Source organism: Clarias gariepinus, chromosome 11, assembly GCF_024256425.1.
Source record: "Clarias gariepinus isolate MV-2021 ecotype Netherlands chromosome 11, CGAR_prim_01v2, whole genome shotgun sequence".
NCBI lineage: Eukaryota > Metazoa > Chordata > Actinopteri > Siluriformes > Clariidae > Clarias > Clarias gariepinus.
In genome coordinates this window covers 22,661,689-22,678,653 of record NC_071110.1, presented here as the reverse complement: position 1 = coordinate 22,678,653, position 16,965 = coordinate 22,661,689, and the positions used below count along the sequence as shown (strand labels likewise).

The 16,965-nt window shown below is 38.2% G+C and overlaps 1 protein-coding gene across 3 annotated transcripts in view; it reads left to right on the top strand.

Annotated features, from left to right (window-relative positions):
- Positions 1 to 16,965, top strand: part of cadm1b (cell adhesion molecule 1b) — a 195,247-nt gene that overhangs the window by 132,866 nt on the left and 45,416 nt on the right. For all 3 annotated transcript variants that reach the window (XM_053507961.1, XM_053507962.1, XM_053507960.1), the window contains 5 exons: positions 2,150 to 2,302; positions 3,330 to 3,467; positions 7,259 to 7,417; positions 10,105 to 10,201; positions 10,797 to 10,969. In XM_053507961.1, the coding sequence (XP_053363936.1) occupies positions 2,150 to 2,302; positions 3,330 to 3,467; positions 7,259 to 7,417; positions 10,105 to 10,201; positions 10,797 to 10,969 (720 nt within the window). The remainder of the gene's footprint in view (positions 1 to 2,149; positions 2,303 to 3,329; positions 3,468 to 7,258; positions 7,418 to 10,104; positions 10,202 to 10,796; positions 10,970 to 16,965) is intronic.

Genomic DNA, 16,965 nt, shown 5'->3' with positions numbered 1-16,965 from the left:
ACAAAATGTTCAATGAGTGTGAGCGCTAATCAAAAACTTGGAGAAATTAGGTGGGTTGCGACCTGAAGGGCATGCTACGGTAAATCTGTGCCAGATCTTGCAAATCCGATTTGGCAAACCCAAGTATAAAGGGACAAAACCCAAGAAAAATGAAAATGTGTTTTGCTCATGCTTTAAAATTTCTTCTTCTATTCTATTCTATTCTATTCTATTCTATTCTATTCTATTCTATGAGGTACTGCTGATCAATGCCACTAAAGAGCAACTGAGCTGAACAGGAATGGTATCTTTTATTCAATTCATTTCAATTCAGTATAACAAGAAAGGTTTTCAAGTTAATATAAAGGCCACTTTCATTGTTGGGCACTTAGATTAGAGTTTCGGTTCTAAGCAATTGAGTGACTGCAGTCACAAGCCATTAAAAAAAAAAACTCCCTGCATTAGCAAAGTCCGAGGTCACCTTCATGTCCATCAGGCGGAACCATCCTTGGTAACCAGACTCATCTCTAAGCAGATCATATTGGGGCCATCCACAGCAGCAGCCAGAGGCCTCCATGAAACAAGAATTCCAACCAGAAGCAGACACGAGGAGGTGTCCAGAGGGCAGAAGGGGTCAGGATAGCTAGCATTTGAGGCCATGTGTAGCTTGATGGAAAGAGGCGAAACAGTAAGGTATGGTAACAATCACAAAATGTATAAGGTGAATGTGCATGCAGGGACTCCAACATGTACTGTGTATGAGGTCACAATAGGGAAAAATCTAATTCGGTTTGTTTAAGCCCTGGCTAATACAAACATATTTCTTGTACTGTATATAGACACTGGAGAACAATCTCAGAGTCTGAATTATTTATTTATTTTTTTTGCTAAAAAAGTGTATTTAGCATATTAGGTCCCTTTTACAGTACTCCATTTAACCACTCTAGCCTGTCCTTGTGCCTTTTAACAGTGGACAATAAAAGGCAAATAAATCTACTTCATAATTACAGTTTGGGTTTTGAATGAGACCTAATGCATCACGACTTTACACTTTTCCTCATGAATAAGTCGATCAGCTAGGCTGGGCATGTGCTGACATTCCACTAGAAATGGGTTACACCACCTCGCAGGTGTCTCCTGTTAGCAATGGTCTAAATGAATGGAAGAAGAAAAAAAAATCTCTCTCTCTTTCTTTCTTTACACACCAGTTTAAATATCAGTTCATGACAGTGAAATAGGTCTGGTCTGGGATTCACTAATGGCCTGTCCAATTACATCTCTTTGCTTATTTGAAGTTATTCACTTCTCACAGTGCAGCAGCTACCACACGGGAAAATTATCAGAACGCCTTTTGATTACAAACATAAAAGGGGGGCTCAAGGGCAAAACTCCCACGGTTAGCTAAATGACCATCGAATGATTGTATAAACAGCATTACTGTATTCTAGGGGACTTTCTTTTGTGTTAGTGATGGCTGGTCATGGGTATGTGCCCCGCTTTAGCTGCAAAAATGCACAGATTATGAGAACACATGAATATTAGAAACCCTGTCAAGACGAACTGTAGCATGAAATTGAATTATGTGAGTAGTAATACAGCACAGTTTCTTTCTTGGTAGTGCGAGATAGCAACCAAACTGAGAGTACTAACCAGGCAAGTGTCATAGGAAAGGAGAATGTTTTGCCAGCTCTTATGGGTTATGTCTTTGTGCAAATACATCTCATTAGTTTATGCTGTAGCCAATCTCTCCCATCTCTTTCTACTCTCAGTCTCTCTCTTTCTTTCTCTCTCTCTCTCTCTCTCTCTCTGTCTTGCTCTTGCCTTCCTGTGAACCTGAGCTGCTTCCATGTTCAAAAGTGCACACTCATTTTTGTCAGTGAATGCCAAATCATCATCCACTGTATGTACTTACATTACAGAATGGATTCTGTGTCGTGCTTTTGTTCTTGTGTCCATTCATGTTTCTGCACATATACTGAATTTACCCAATGATCATTTACTCAATAGACGTGTCCGAGTTCCTGTTATGTGCCTCTGGTAATAGAGAGTCTTCGGACTAGTTTTGAAGAAGAAGATCTAAATGCGGAATGTGCGATTAGGATCCACATTTTCCCTGAGCTCATACCTCTTTGTCACGACTGCCAAGTTAATGCTGTTTGTTTCTTTGCAGCTCTTAAGGACAGCCGCTTTCAGCTGGTTAACTTCTCTGACAACGAGCTCCGCGTGTCACTGTCCAACGTGACGCTCATGGACGAGGGAAGATACGTGTGCCAGCTCTATACAGATCCCCCGCAGGAGGCCTACGCTGACATCACTGTCCTGGGTACGTCGAAGCGCCTTTGTGAATGTTAAAAATCGCGATTATAGATTCCTCTCATTGATCCATTCAGTCAATTGAACCCGTCTAATTGAATCCCGCCATAACACAATATCAACCAATTACCTTCATGCCATTTCCAATAACAAGGGTGAAGAAAAGAGGAACAGATGTTTTGCTATTGATATTGGAGGTCTGCTTTTGGCAGCCATATTGACTGAATGTTTCTTCGATTCTGAAAAGCCCCATTGAATGATTCAGGCTTTTTTCAGAGCTTTTCACATTTAATAATACTGAATTATAGAGTTTTTATTACAGACTATATTTGGACTTCCTGGGGAGATGAATGTATGTGAGCATGCTCCAAAGACACTTGTTTCATTTCCTAAAATTATGCAAGGCTGTACACATTCACAGCATGAACGCCGAACCACATCTCCAAACCCGGTATTAAAATAAAAAAGCTCTGTAGAAATCAAAGCCTTATCAAGAGGGATCTCTCACTGGGCGTTTCACTGGGAACATGACTGCACATGTCACTAGCACACAGCATGAAAATCAGGGAGGCCAATGATAGTGGCAGACGTGTCAGGTTAGGGTTATGATTAGGAAAAACTAAAATACAGTGTTGTAGCAATGCACAGCTTGACATATACCAGACTGACGTTTTGTGTGTAAACACAGAGCGACCGGAAACCTGAAAAACAGATACATCAGGGTCCTAAAGTAATTACTGCCGCCACAGATCCTCCGGTGTAAAAAAGCTTTAGAGCACTGATCTGCTCTCTGGCAGTAGACGGTTTTATGACAGAGTGCTTAAATTTAAGGTAAACACATCCAAGCACTATATTTCACCATGCCGTCTTCCAGGTTTGTATATTTCTATTGTGCTTCTGATAATGTGTTGTTTTTTAACCTCTCAGATCTCAGGGAAAGAGAATGTTGTGCAGCAGACTTTAGATCCAGACAGAGATCCAGCCGCAGGGGGACTCAAAGCCCATATCTAATCCTGCTGCTGTTTATGCTCCTCCAGTTCCACCAGGCAACCTAATCATCGAATCACGTGAGGATGTGGTGAGCGAAGGGAATGAGACTGAGATAACCTGCACGGCCATGGGCAGCAAGCCCGCCTCCAGCATTGTGTGGATGAAAGGAGATCAGATCCTACAAGGTCAGATTCAAACACCATCAATAGCAATTTTTTCCGATGTGCCGATTCCGAGATATGTAATCCATCTTCGCCGCACACGTTTCCCATTCCGGTAATCCCATGACGATTCGGAATTTCTTCTTAACGAGATTTCGACGAGGTGGCCACGCTCGCTTCAAAGTGCAGAAAAGAATAGTCTGAGACATGTTTTTCAGTGGGAGTTTTTTTTTTTTTGGCTCAGCTTAAATAAGTGGCTTTGAACAAACTCCAGCTGTTCCTCTCCCACTCAGCCGGCTCTACCCGCCTATTAGCTGACACCGGTTGAGGTTGTGTGATAAAGAGAGTCTGCAGGCTGCATAATCTGCTCATGAATGCCTTTCTCCATTAAGACATGGGGGGAGGGGGAGTGGCAAGTAACTCAGACTACCTGGTGACAAGCGAATGCTTTCATGCTACCACACGCTTTGCTGAGCAAATAAATGAATCAGTCTGAGCCCCGAATTTAAGCAATGAGTCATACAGGATGAGCAAGTCAAGAGTCAAAACTGGGAATGAAAGCCAGTTTAATCACTAGTGCTCGTCAGCCAGGCTATACTGGGATAAATGTAAGTGTAAATATATTGTTTCTGCACGTTCTAAACAGCTAGTAGATAGCTGTTAACGTATAGTTGCTTTTTTTGCCAACTGTTTCTTAATATTGTATTTAAAAATGTATATAAGTATCTGCTTTACCATTGTTTCTGGTCAATCAGACCATCAACCTGCTGCAAATCTACAAACTATTTCCATGATGTATAGAAAAACTTTCCTTTATGGTTATTAACGGTTTCAAACAAGTTTCAGCATGATAATGGCCCTGTGAGCAAACTGAGCTCCTGGATGACATTATTTAAGATCAGTTTGGAAATAACTCAAGTAGTCTACATCTGATCACATCGAACCCTGACTGCACCTTAGGGGAAGCTGTTATAGGAGCTAATGGGGGACCAACTGCATATTTATAGCCATGTTAGGGTAATGGTCTGGTGTCTATGTATTGTACATTTGGCCCTACAGTGTAGTTTATGTAGTACAGTAGCCAACAAGTTATTTATCAACCACATTCATCATTGATCAATCATTTTTAGTCTTTAATATAATTATAAGATTCTTTTTCATTTTTTATCCATCCATCTAGGAACCCTATAGTTCAATTAGGGACGGGGGAGGAGAATGGTGATTACCATTGTATTTATTCCCATTTTACGACTGTTGTACAGTCAGTATATATATATATATATATATATATATATATATACACATACTGTATATATACACATGCACCTGTGTATATTTACACATTTATTCACTCACTACATCCAATTTGGGAATGCCAATTAGCCTAATCTGCATGTCTTTAAATTGTCTGAGGAAACTGGAGTACCCACAGGAAACCTATCGAGTACTGGAAGAATATGCAAACTCCATGCAGACAGACCCCGTGGAGGGAATCAAACCCAGACTCTAGAGGTTTAAGGTGACAAGGCTAATCACTATGCCACAGTATTTGTTATACATTTGTTGTTTTAACAGTTAATTGCGACCAAGTAATGTAATTGGACGAGAGGAATTCACAAGTGGTGATATAGAGCATAACACCACTGGAATGTTTAACTACAGTGTATATGTATCACTTAACGTCACAGGTGTTCTAACATAGGTAAATTACTGTCACAACTTAATTACTTAATTACAATTAACTGGATAAAAGTGAGTTGGTACAGTCCACAAAAGAGGAGAGAGCAGCTGCCTGCCAAATTCTTCTTTTAAAACCAGTTACAGAAACAGTTTCAGCAAGAAAACACATCTGATAATACTGTAAGTCACCTTCAACAACATTTTGTCTCCTTAGTAAATGCTTTTAAGTCGTTCCGAATGGCCTCCGAACAGTCTGGGTCATAGGCTTATTGTGCATAGCCAAAATGAGAGAAAACATGAGAATACTGTTGTGCTGAATGTATTCTTGTGTCTACAGCCACATCACAGCCATGCTGGTATTCAGCACAAAAGCCCACCATCTCTATTGCTTACTGTAATTCTAAAAAAAAATTCATATGGTAGCTTTTTGGTTATCACTGTAGCCCCAGACTTCTTAGGGTTGGTGGTTTGAATCTTGCCTCCAGTTCTGTGTGCATGAAGTTTGCATGTTTTCCCCATGTGTGGTAAATCCATTTTATCCCACAGTCCAAAGTCTAGGTTGACTGGGGTTTCGAAATTTCTCATAGTGATTGGGAACCCTGCCTTGTGCCCTAAGTTCCCTGGGATAGGCTCCAGGCCTCCTGCGACCCTACACAGGATAAGTGCTACAGATAATGGATGCCTCCAGAAGCATGAATTTCCAATAAGTGAATACATTAAAGTTTTATTCCTCTTATTCCACAAAAATCCACCAACCCTAACTAGTGTTTATCTGCTTAAAATTCCGTTTAATATTTTATGTCCAAAAAACAAATTTGTTCTTTGTTCTCTCTCTTTCTCTCTTGGGCTCTTGGTGTTACTAACACAGTATAATATCAGTCAGGTTACTCAGAATCCACCAAAATGGTAAACCTGAAGATTCTTGCAGAAAACATAACCATATAGAGGAAAGACATGTTTTTTATTTGACCCTCTATTATACAAGCACCTATGTAAATTACTCATATAAAATCTTAATTGATTAGATTGACCAATTTTATATAAGCATTTCATTTGTATAACAATTAAAAAACAGTTAGTTCAGATCCACTAACTAGAGTAGACAGGCAGCGTTTTAGAAATGTAGATATTTAGTGTAACTGTTTGTGTCATTCCACTTGTCTGTGTATGCTACATAAACTCTACCAATAGACCATAACACTGAACCCATAACTATGCTTACTACAGGCTGTCGATCAATCTGTATGTTGGCATGGCAACGCACGGCCCTCTATCCCTGTGCCTTCTTTGAAACCTATTTTTGTTGTTGCTAAAACAAAATATTTGCCCAGTTATTTATATTATTGTGGATTTTTTTATTAACAGAAATATTATATAAAATCATTTATTGCTAAACTTATTTTATAAATTAATCAACACCTTCCGACCAATAAGGATGGCCTATTCAAATCAATCCTGTTACTGGAGGCTATATACATGTAAATGTGTCCTTCATGTCCATCTTTTTTTTTTTCTTCTTAAATTAGTTTGTTATACATTGCATGTCTTCAGGAAAAGAGCATTGTAGGTCAGTGCTGAGCTATAATTATTTCCCCACTTCATTAGTTCCAAGTAAACTATCATCATCAGCACTGCAATTAGTTCTGTGCCCTTGGAGCTTCCAGATTGTCTTGGAAAGAAGGCAGCATTGCCAGTGTGTGACTTGATGTGCTCCAACTGTCCTGGAGGCTCTCCTCTCTTTGGCTTAATGACAGCATGTTTTTATTTATTTATTTGTGTTTTTGCATGTCGATGAATTTAAATGTAATTTAGTCAATGTGAATTGCATCGAACAAGAACTCATTAAAATGTCTCAGAGCAAAAACGTACATACATGGTGCGAGTAAAAAAATGCGTTGATATGATGTAGCGACGCACGGATGTCACAGTCAGTATACTGAGCATGACAGCAGGGAAACGTGTCTGCCACTTTAAATGAATGTAAGATTTGTCTGGAGGTGATGGATCATTTCTCAAAGGCCTTCATCTGGGACTGGGAGTTATTAGGAGCCATTCAGAGAAACACCGAGCGAGCGCGAGACAGAGAGAGAGCTCTCATTATGACTGCCTTGTCACTCTTGTGTTTTTCCTCCCAGGTGAGGAAACAGTGGAGGAGACGTATGACAGGCTGTTCACCGTTACTAGCCGACTCAGGCTCACCGTCTCCAAGGAGGACGATGGAGTGGCCGTCATCTGCATCATTGACCATCCAGCTGTGAAGGACTTCCAAGCCCAGAAATACCTGGAAGTGCAATGTGAGTCATTGCTCAAGCATGCAACACAGCAGGGTCTGTTTTTAATAGTCTTTTTTTTTCATGCAGAAGTTCTTTATGATGTGCTAAACATATGAGCAGATAATTACTTCTTCTCCCTTCCATGGCACAGCAATCACAGAATGATCACATATACAGAATAAAGTCATTCATTTGCCATTGCATAAGTAGCAGTTTATATACTTTGTTATTCTAACTTATTTATACAGTAGTTACTTGCTTTCCTTTTTGTCTAATGTGAAGGGAGCACAGGGTTTTTTTAATTATATGAGAACATTTCTCATATGATTTCTCAACATTTCTCATATCACAAACCTTTTGCAATAAATGTACAGTATAGCTACATTTTATACAGTATAACATTGTACAGGGCAGTACAATGACTTAGTGGTTAGAACTGTTGCCATGGGCTCTCAATGGTAAGGTTTGAATCTCACCTCCAGTCTGTTCTTCCTGTACTTGGTGGGTTTCTCCTAGCCACTCCAGTTTCCTTACAATGCATGTGTCAATTTAATAAATTATTATCATTCTTAAATTGCTCATAGCATCCAATCAAAATGTGCCCCACATGTGCCCAGAGTTTCCCAATTCTAAAGCTGTAATTTAGGGCTGTGTATAAAATAAAACAGGATTTTAATAAGCAGATAACATATGAGTATATGCAGGATAAAGTATGAATGCGGGTACTAAACACGTTGCTCATGTTGTTAAATAAGTGCTTTATTCACTACTTGGATGGCTATAAATGAAAATCGTGAACACTGAAATGCTACAGAAGATCAAAAGTACAAAAGTAATGAATTAATCAATAACTTATTAAAATAATTCTTTATAAAGGTAACTCAAGGAACAAAATAAAATATATTTTTTTGGTTATAAGTTATTAACCTGGACAGAGCTATGGGATTTGCTTTAATTAAAACAGGCTTTGTCTTGTTATGCCTTCGTTTGATAAAGCTTGGCTCTAAATAGCACAGTAATTGAGGGTGATCAGTGCGTGTTATTGCGGGCTGTGGAAAGTCCCGGAAAGGCTGACCTAACCTTTTGTAATCTTTGTAGAATATTAATTTATTCAGAAGGCTGACGGCACGAGCTGACCTTTGTGAAGAAAAGACAGGACGGGATCTGCTTGACTGTAAAAAGATTGACATTTTGACAAACACAGATAAAACAGGAGGAAGATGAAAAACGTTTTTTACAGTATGCTACCACTGAATAGAGCAGTTCGAACACAAGTCGGTGCCCTCTGCTTGTGTATCTTTTACCCAAGAGATAAAGATTTGCTATAAAAATCATGTACTGCAATACCGAGGTCTGGCTTTTATGTAACAGGCATATACAGTGCAAAGCAGTTTAACAGGTATGCTGATATATGAAAATAAAAGGTCTGATTAAAGTTAATAATTATACATTTCAGTTTAAATTCCAGTCTGCTTTTGGCCTTGTCACAGTACTGGGATAGGTCACCAATGACCTTCTTGAAGGCAGCTGATTCTGGGCTCTTAGCTATGCTCATCCTTCTAGATTTAAGTGCATCCTTCTACAAAAATTAGTTTCTATTGAAATCACTGAAATGGCTCTTGCTTGGTTTGGATTATATCTCTCTGAGCGCACTCATTTTGTCCAACTTAAAAAGTCTCTCCCATTCGCCAGCAGTGTCTCCAAGACTCTGTCCTGGGCCCGCTTTTGATTTATTGTTTTTTCCCTATACCTCTAAAACAGGTCCTCCTTGTTGGTATTACATCATTACTGATGACATTTGTTTATTCTCCTCTGACGATTGTTAATTTCATAGTTCCTTCTTCCCCTCAGGTTAAGGGTCTGGATGTTATCTTGGGCAGCACATCTTGTGCCTTGCACATGAACAACATTACTCAGTCTGAATTCTTCCATCTGTATAACTTTAATTACCTTCACCTGTCACTTTTGCCGAAAAGCAACACTGTACTTGTCCACATTCTAATTACACCCCATATTGATCATCGTAATTCTACCCTCTTTGGTCTCTCTTAGAAGTCTCGCCATAAACTTGAGTTGGTCCAGAATGCTGCTCCTCATATCATTACAGAACATATCACCCCTGTTCTGCGGCAGCTTCATGGTTTCTCTCTTAAATACCATATTGATTTTAAGATTCTGCTTTTCACCTTTAAGACCCTTCATAACCTAACACTATCATATATTTTTTAATTCGTTTATATCTGCACACCCTGTAGCACTCTTAGATCCTCTTCTGCTATTCAGCCCATGACATGAACTCCTTATTTAACTACCATGGGGTCTAGAGCCTTCATCCAAGTTTACACTTTAATTTACGCATCATGACTGCTTAAAAAAGTATATATACAGTAATAATATATTAATGTGTGTAATATACTGTATCTGTGAGGGTGGTTGTGTGAAATATTACGATGAATATATATTTTTTTCAATTTTAGTCTAGCAGCATACATCTGGATTTTTATAAAGCTGCTTGTGACAGTGTCTAGTTTTTAGCGCACCAGATAAGAAGGTTAAATGAATTGAATGCGTCAAACCTGAGCATGCTTTTAGCTTGTTATAGAAAGAAGGTAGTTGTGGAGGGGATTCAAAGATACCTGAGTGATCTCAACTCTTTCCTGTGTTTGACCTGATGCATAAAAGTGTAACATATTAAAGTGTTTTTTTAGATAAACCAGAGGTAAAGATTGTGGTGGAGTTTCCAGAAGGCCTGACAAGAGAAGGGGAAAACCTGGAGCTAAGCTGCATGGCAAAAGGCAAACCTCAGTGAGTTTCAATTCCCCAATAAAGGATTATTTAAGACTAGTGAAATTGTTTTATTTTTCTTTCTTGTTCTTCATTTCTTTTTCTTTTTTTTGGTATTGCTCTAAAATGGAGTGTTAAACATAATGATTATATCAGAAGTCTTTGTGTGAAAATTGTGTACAATGTTTTCCTAAGTCTGTCTTCAGGGACAGCAGTCCTCCAAACTCCCAACACACCTCAACTAAGCAATTAAGAGCACTGGTGCAGGTGTGTTGGAAGCTACATGTGTGTGTGTGTGTGTGAGAGAGAGAGAGAGAGAGCGAGAAAGAGAGGGAGAGAGGAAAAAAATGTGGAGCACATGATGTCTCCAAGGACCCAGTTGCAAAACATGGAGCTAATGCATCAAACACAGTTAAACGCGTCCCATATAATGCTGTATCTCATTCAGACATTACTGTGATGTGACGACAGTTCTTGCAAGTGTGTCTGTATAAGTGGTATGTGCACATGTTTAGGTGGTGAGTCCTAAGGTTGAACGAGCCCTCCTCATTATCCTCTCTCTCAGCAGGAATGTTGACACCGACATCTCTAAATTGCCATTGTGCTGTGTTCACAGGCCTCATCAAATTAACTGGTTCAAAGTAGACGATGATGTACCCTCCCACGCCGTGATTACAGGCTCTGATCTCCTCATCGAGAACCTCAACAAGTCCTACAACGGGACATACCGATGTGTGGCGTCCAACTTAGTGGGGGAAGCATTTGATGACTACATCCTCTATGTCTATGGTATGTACATATGGTACGGTTCAGTCGGGGGGGGGGGGAGAAAGTTCACAGAAGGAATTATTTAGGAATTTCTAAAAGCTAATAATCCAACCCCACATATTACATATACACTGTTCAGCCATAACATTAAAACCATTAACATTAAATCACATAGGTTTTGAGTTCCCTATGTGCCATGTGTCCCTCAGGATTTAAAATGTATCAAATTTTTTATTTAAAACAATGTTGAATACCGAATAATACCGAATAACAATGTTGAATCTTCCTGTCCTTTTAACGCAACTGTGAACGTTTTAATCCTAAACACTTTAATGAGCACTATCCAAGCTGGTTATTTCAGTTGGGATAAAAAAAACTTGCATTTTTTAGCTATAAATTTGAGCTACTGGTGATGTTATTTTTATGGCTTGTAGGGAAATCCTGGTGCCAAAATTAGGCTTTCTTACTGCATCCTCATTTAAATACTTACTACCTTTTTTTTAAGTCCCTCCTTGTACTGTAAGCAAAGTCGCAGTTCATTGAACCAGGAATCTATACAGTTAATTTTCTCAAATTATACAGTATGAAATGTGACTTAATAGCTGATTATACGTGACAAATACCACTGTCAAAAGACATACTGTAGTACCTGAAGTGAGAATGGAGGAAGTTAAAAACGAAATAGGTCGCTTCAGAATTTTTATTACAGAATAAGTTAAAATGGAAGCCAATAAACAACACTGTTTAATTATAAGAATTATCATACATATCACTGAGGGTGGATTTCCATCGTTCGTGAGTTGTGTTTGCCAGGCTTGCGTCTTGATTAGATCTGTCTCATGACACATTTTTACATCAGTTTAACAAAACAGATTCAGAACATCACAGACCTCTAGGAGTTCTCACAAACAAGAAAAGGGGTAAAAAAAAATCCTCATGTGATGTGAGATTCCCAGCCCCTCTGTGTTCCTCTGTGGCTTGTCAGTGTTGATCTTTCCCTCGCACAACAGGGACGTTTGCTCAAAACTGAGTAACAAACTTGTACCCAGTTGTCTCACAGGGAACGATGTCATTGATCTCTCTTGACATCTTTTCTTTGTGTTTCGTCATGGATACACCATTATTATCACAGCAATTTTCACTGTCTCTTTTTTCCTATTGCAAGTTTGGCCAGAGTGAAAGAAAAATAACGCTCTGGCGCAGCTCTTTTTAAGGGCTCTCTGATTTGTGGAGATTTAGCTGCTTGGTTCGAGAAAACAATAATTTTCTTTTTGGTGAGTGTGCTGGTGCGGTAGTGGTTCAGTATTGAATAGTATATTTGGTTTTCTGTGAAAGAAGAAAGAAGCTCATTTACTCCACTCCATGATGTTTGTTCATGATGTGAGTGTAGGCTTCATTCGAGTTGTCCGGTTTCTAGTTACTTACCACAGGCATGTAGCTGTCAGTCAATATGAGCTTAAATTATAAAGATTTGAAATACCTGAACACAAATAAGTACTTTGATACTTAATACAGTGGTACCTCAGTATATGAATTTAATCCGTTCCGGAGGCGAGTTCTTAGGGCGAAATTTCGTAGTGCAAACTGCATTTTCCCATAGGAAATAATGTAAATGCAGTTAATTCATTCCAGCCACCGAAAAATATTCCCAATATTACCAATTTAGCTCTGTTTGAAAAATATGTAATGCCGAAAATGCTTGGCATGCCGAGGTAAATTCCTTCAAAATAAAATTTCTTAAGGCAAAACTTTGTTAGGCGTACCACTGTAAATTGACTTGTAAAATGGCCTCCCATTTTGTTTAAGGAAACATTTTTTCCCCAGTCCAGGTGATTTTTTTTCCCAACAGACACACAACCAAAATAGTAATAAGAAAGTGCAGGCCATTCTTTAGCTTACCCTCTCTTTGATTAGTTTGCCAACAGAGCATAGCTAACATCTCTGAGGTGTATTGCTGATTTTAGATGCCTAAAAGGTTTGACGTCAGTTATATTGATCTCGTGCTCTGGTTATGGAATTGACACAAGGCAAACAAAGCAGGATTGGCATGTGGAAGAAACATTTATTCTGTCACACTCAGAAACAGCACTGAAGCAAAGTACAATAAAAAAAACATCCATTTGGAAAAAACATTCCTAACAGTATGCTGTATGAAAACAGGTAAGCGCTTAATCAAAGTGAATCTAATATTTATAAAACCTTAAGCAACTTCAAAAAATATGTTGACCCTTGATATGTCATTTTGCGCCATACATACTTAAACCAACTAAAACTGGCATTCTCAGCTGTAGTAAAGACCAAAGCAAAATAGCATCGAAGGTTTATTTAAAAAATGCTAAATCAAATTGTGGGATCAACTTATCTGTCAATCTCCTTTAAGTTATTTGATTTGAAAGTTTTGAAGAGTTAATGTACATTTATTTTTTCCGACTTTTCCGAAAGCCATTCACATTATACAAAAATTTTATGAGTTGTTAAATTTTTTTTGTGACCAAAAGGTGGTTTGGGTGGAGAATTATTAAAAGTATAGATTGGCTTGTTCGTGTGTTTCTGTCATTGGGACAATAGCATGCACCTTCCTAGAAACATAACTACAAGTTGTGCCAATGCAGCCTGCCACAACTCTGATCGGTCCTCCTGCAACGCATTTCTGGCTTCTGATTCCGCATGACTATGGACCAAACCAAGGGGAGACTAATCGAAATATGTATTTCCTCTGTTGCAGTAATTTTAATAAAAGTAACTTAACTGTTGTTCAATATCTGTTGATATCTGTTAATAATATCTATTCACCATCGTTTGTACACCAAAAAAAGTGGCAAAGAGACTTAGCAGCTTAGTAGCACTAACGGGTCAACTGTGTAATTGCAGTGTGGCACAAACATACCAGCACTAGTATATAAATGCTTACACTTAATGGTTCAACCTATACACTCTAAGCACTTCTGAACAAATGAACAAGTAACCCTTTCATAAGACAATTCTCAACATACAATAGACTGGTACAGTATTGATAACTATGATTAATGCCTGCTAAATTCTATGTAAATAACTAAATAAAATAAACAAAATGCTAAATTTTTTTGAAGTTCAAAATATAGCATCGTAACCACTTATACAGTGGTAACCAAATGTATTAAGACCATATACTGTATGCCATGTATTATATTTCTCCCTGTGCACAAAACAGGTGGTCACTAATTAGTTCGAGCCTATCCGGCTGAAGAGCTGTGCTAATTAGAATGAGCTGGTTTGGTTAATGGATGGAACAAGTACATGGCAGGACTTTCTAAAGCCAAGGTGTCCACCTTTTTACAAAAATGCCTTAACCTAGAGAATTGTGAACTTCTGTAGCAAATTTCTGTACATGATCATCAGGAAGCAATGAAGCAGGCATGGGTTGAGCGAGTGACACCGGAGTACTGCAGGCGTATTTTTGACCCTTTGTCCAGCCAGATCCAGCAGGATTTGAATAGTATTTGAACAGTATGTTAAATACTGAACAGTTTTAAGGAACAGATTATTTGATTAAATGGTTTACTTTGGTCAAAGATGTCTCTACTGTATTTTTTCTTTAGAATAAAAAAATTATGTTTCCATTTAGAGCTATATTTTCATTAATATCTGGACTCCAGACAAAATATTAACTTTAGGAGACTTTGGCTCTAAAACCTAAATATTTAAGATCCAAATTTAGATGTTAGGAGCGAAATTGTAACCCTTTTGATAACCTAAGCAGGTGATCTTCTGTAGCCATGCTGATTTAAATGGAGCCGTGGATTCAAGAAACTTAGCTAGGTGTTCTTTGCTAGCATTGTCTGATGATGACTGAATAAATGCGAGTCCAGCTGGGATTGATATAGAAATAAGTCTCAAAAATGGGAGGATTAGAAAAAAGGGAAAAATCTAGATATTTAGCGTACTTAAAAATTTCAATCACTAATTAGAAGTTATCATATTCTTGTTTTGCAGTTTACTTCAGCAACTTTTATAAGCATAAGCATTCACGTAATTACAGGATCACACATTACAGTACAGAAGGGATTCAATACCAAGGTGCTCAATGACAAGAGTGCTTGCAAAACCTTCAAGAGCATATAACAAGACACTAAATGATCTGAAGAACTGTTATGTTTGCTTGAACCTGCTATTCTATCGCACATGCTTCTGTACTCTTAATGCCAGGCAACAGACGAGTCAACACAAGGGTCTATAACAGGGTTAAAAATTGCAAAGTGCTTTTTTTTTTAATGGAGGACAGCCACTGGCGACTGTCTGGATAGAGACTAGTCACAAAAAAAACCCCCAAAAAAAACAGTAGTGCGTCAGTGACTATCTTAGTCACCATCTGGAGTCCTGCATAGGGAAATTGGTTTGGCTGCTTATTTTAGCAACTTTGTGAAATACTTTGAAAAAAACAACATAAAAGAAAAATGTGCTAAAATCATGGATATTTTACCGAAAAAATTGCACTGTGCACAATAACAAGCACAGTAATCTTACATACAGTAGTGGGCAGAGAGTGAACAGCTATTTATACCTGTAGCAATTGCTTTTTAATACATGCTTTTTTTGTTGGACACTTTATGTCAGGAGGTGGTAAAATTGGAACCTTTACTGTCTATATATAAAATGAAAGCATGTTTATTTAAGCAGTGCCTCTTAACCTAATCACAATTAAACAGCAGAAAATGCAACTTATACATTTTTTTTTCTATTTTAAATTTATTTTTAAGAATATATGTGCATTGAGAGGTAATCCTCTTTGTCCTTTTTTTAAGTGTAGGTGTAGGCGTATGCTTTTGTGTATGCTTTTTTATTTGTGCCCAAAAATATGATCCACATTTGTTTTTCCTAAATATTTTAATACCTGTATAGTTCCTCTTTTAACAAAGCAAAGTGATCATTAACACTAAAAGCGCCGAGCAGCGGTCATTTGACCGCAAGGGGGTAAAAAAAAAAAATACTTCACACTCGATCAATTTCCAGGACCCTCCTTTCATGACTTTTCCTAGTTCTGTGAGCTTAATCACCCTGTATGCTTAAATTTTTTAAATCTCACCAGTAAAAGACAGTATAAAGCTATTTTGCTCTTATTTACGTGAAATCGCTGACAGCTGCGCGGCGGCATGACGTTTCCTGCCTTTTCCAACCTGCGATTCTCATTTCTCTCAGCAGATGGCGCAAGGAATCGTGCATACTATTTATGCGTCATTCAGTGCGTATATGTAAATATCTCAGGTTTCATTCCATATATGCAGTTTATATATATATATATATATATATATATATATATATATATATATATATATATGCTTCCGTAAAATATTGACAATTCGTTCTGGCGTTGATAGTCAGCGATATTTTATAAGGACATTTGGGGAATTTCGCTTTACTTAATTTTATAAGGTTTTGAGAAAATTAATTAGTTTGTTCGTTCTATTAGAAGCTTCCGTTAAATTATCTCTAAAACAATATTGTTTTACATATTACATATGTAATGACCCCTCCTGAGGATATAAAGCCTCATTATTGAATGTAAATAAATCAGATCTACCACAGCAGATAATAAACTATGCTATGTCATAACCGAAGCAAACACCACGATTATGCCTCGTTTCGTTCAGTGTTGCTAGGCAACGGACCACGCGCCTAATCGGCGGGAACGTGGTTCACTTGGTCGCGGTGTATTATAAACCTGCGGATTGTTTCACTGCTTATGTTCATGTAATAAAAGCGAGGGAAATGTGGAAGTGATGTGTGGCCACTGAATGAGAACTAAATCAAAGATTTCGGTAACTACACTAAGTGTAACATCTGCATAGTGACACTAAACAGCTGAACAACTTCACTTTCCCGTTTACCTCTGAGAAAGAAAAAAAGCTGTATGTTGTTTGTTTATATGTAGAACGAAGATTCACGAAGTAGGCGCGCGCGCACAGACACACACACACACACACACCTCCCCTGAGCCCTCGGTCAACATCTAATTACCGTCGATATGCAAATGAGTCCAG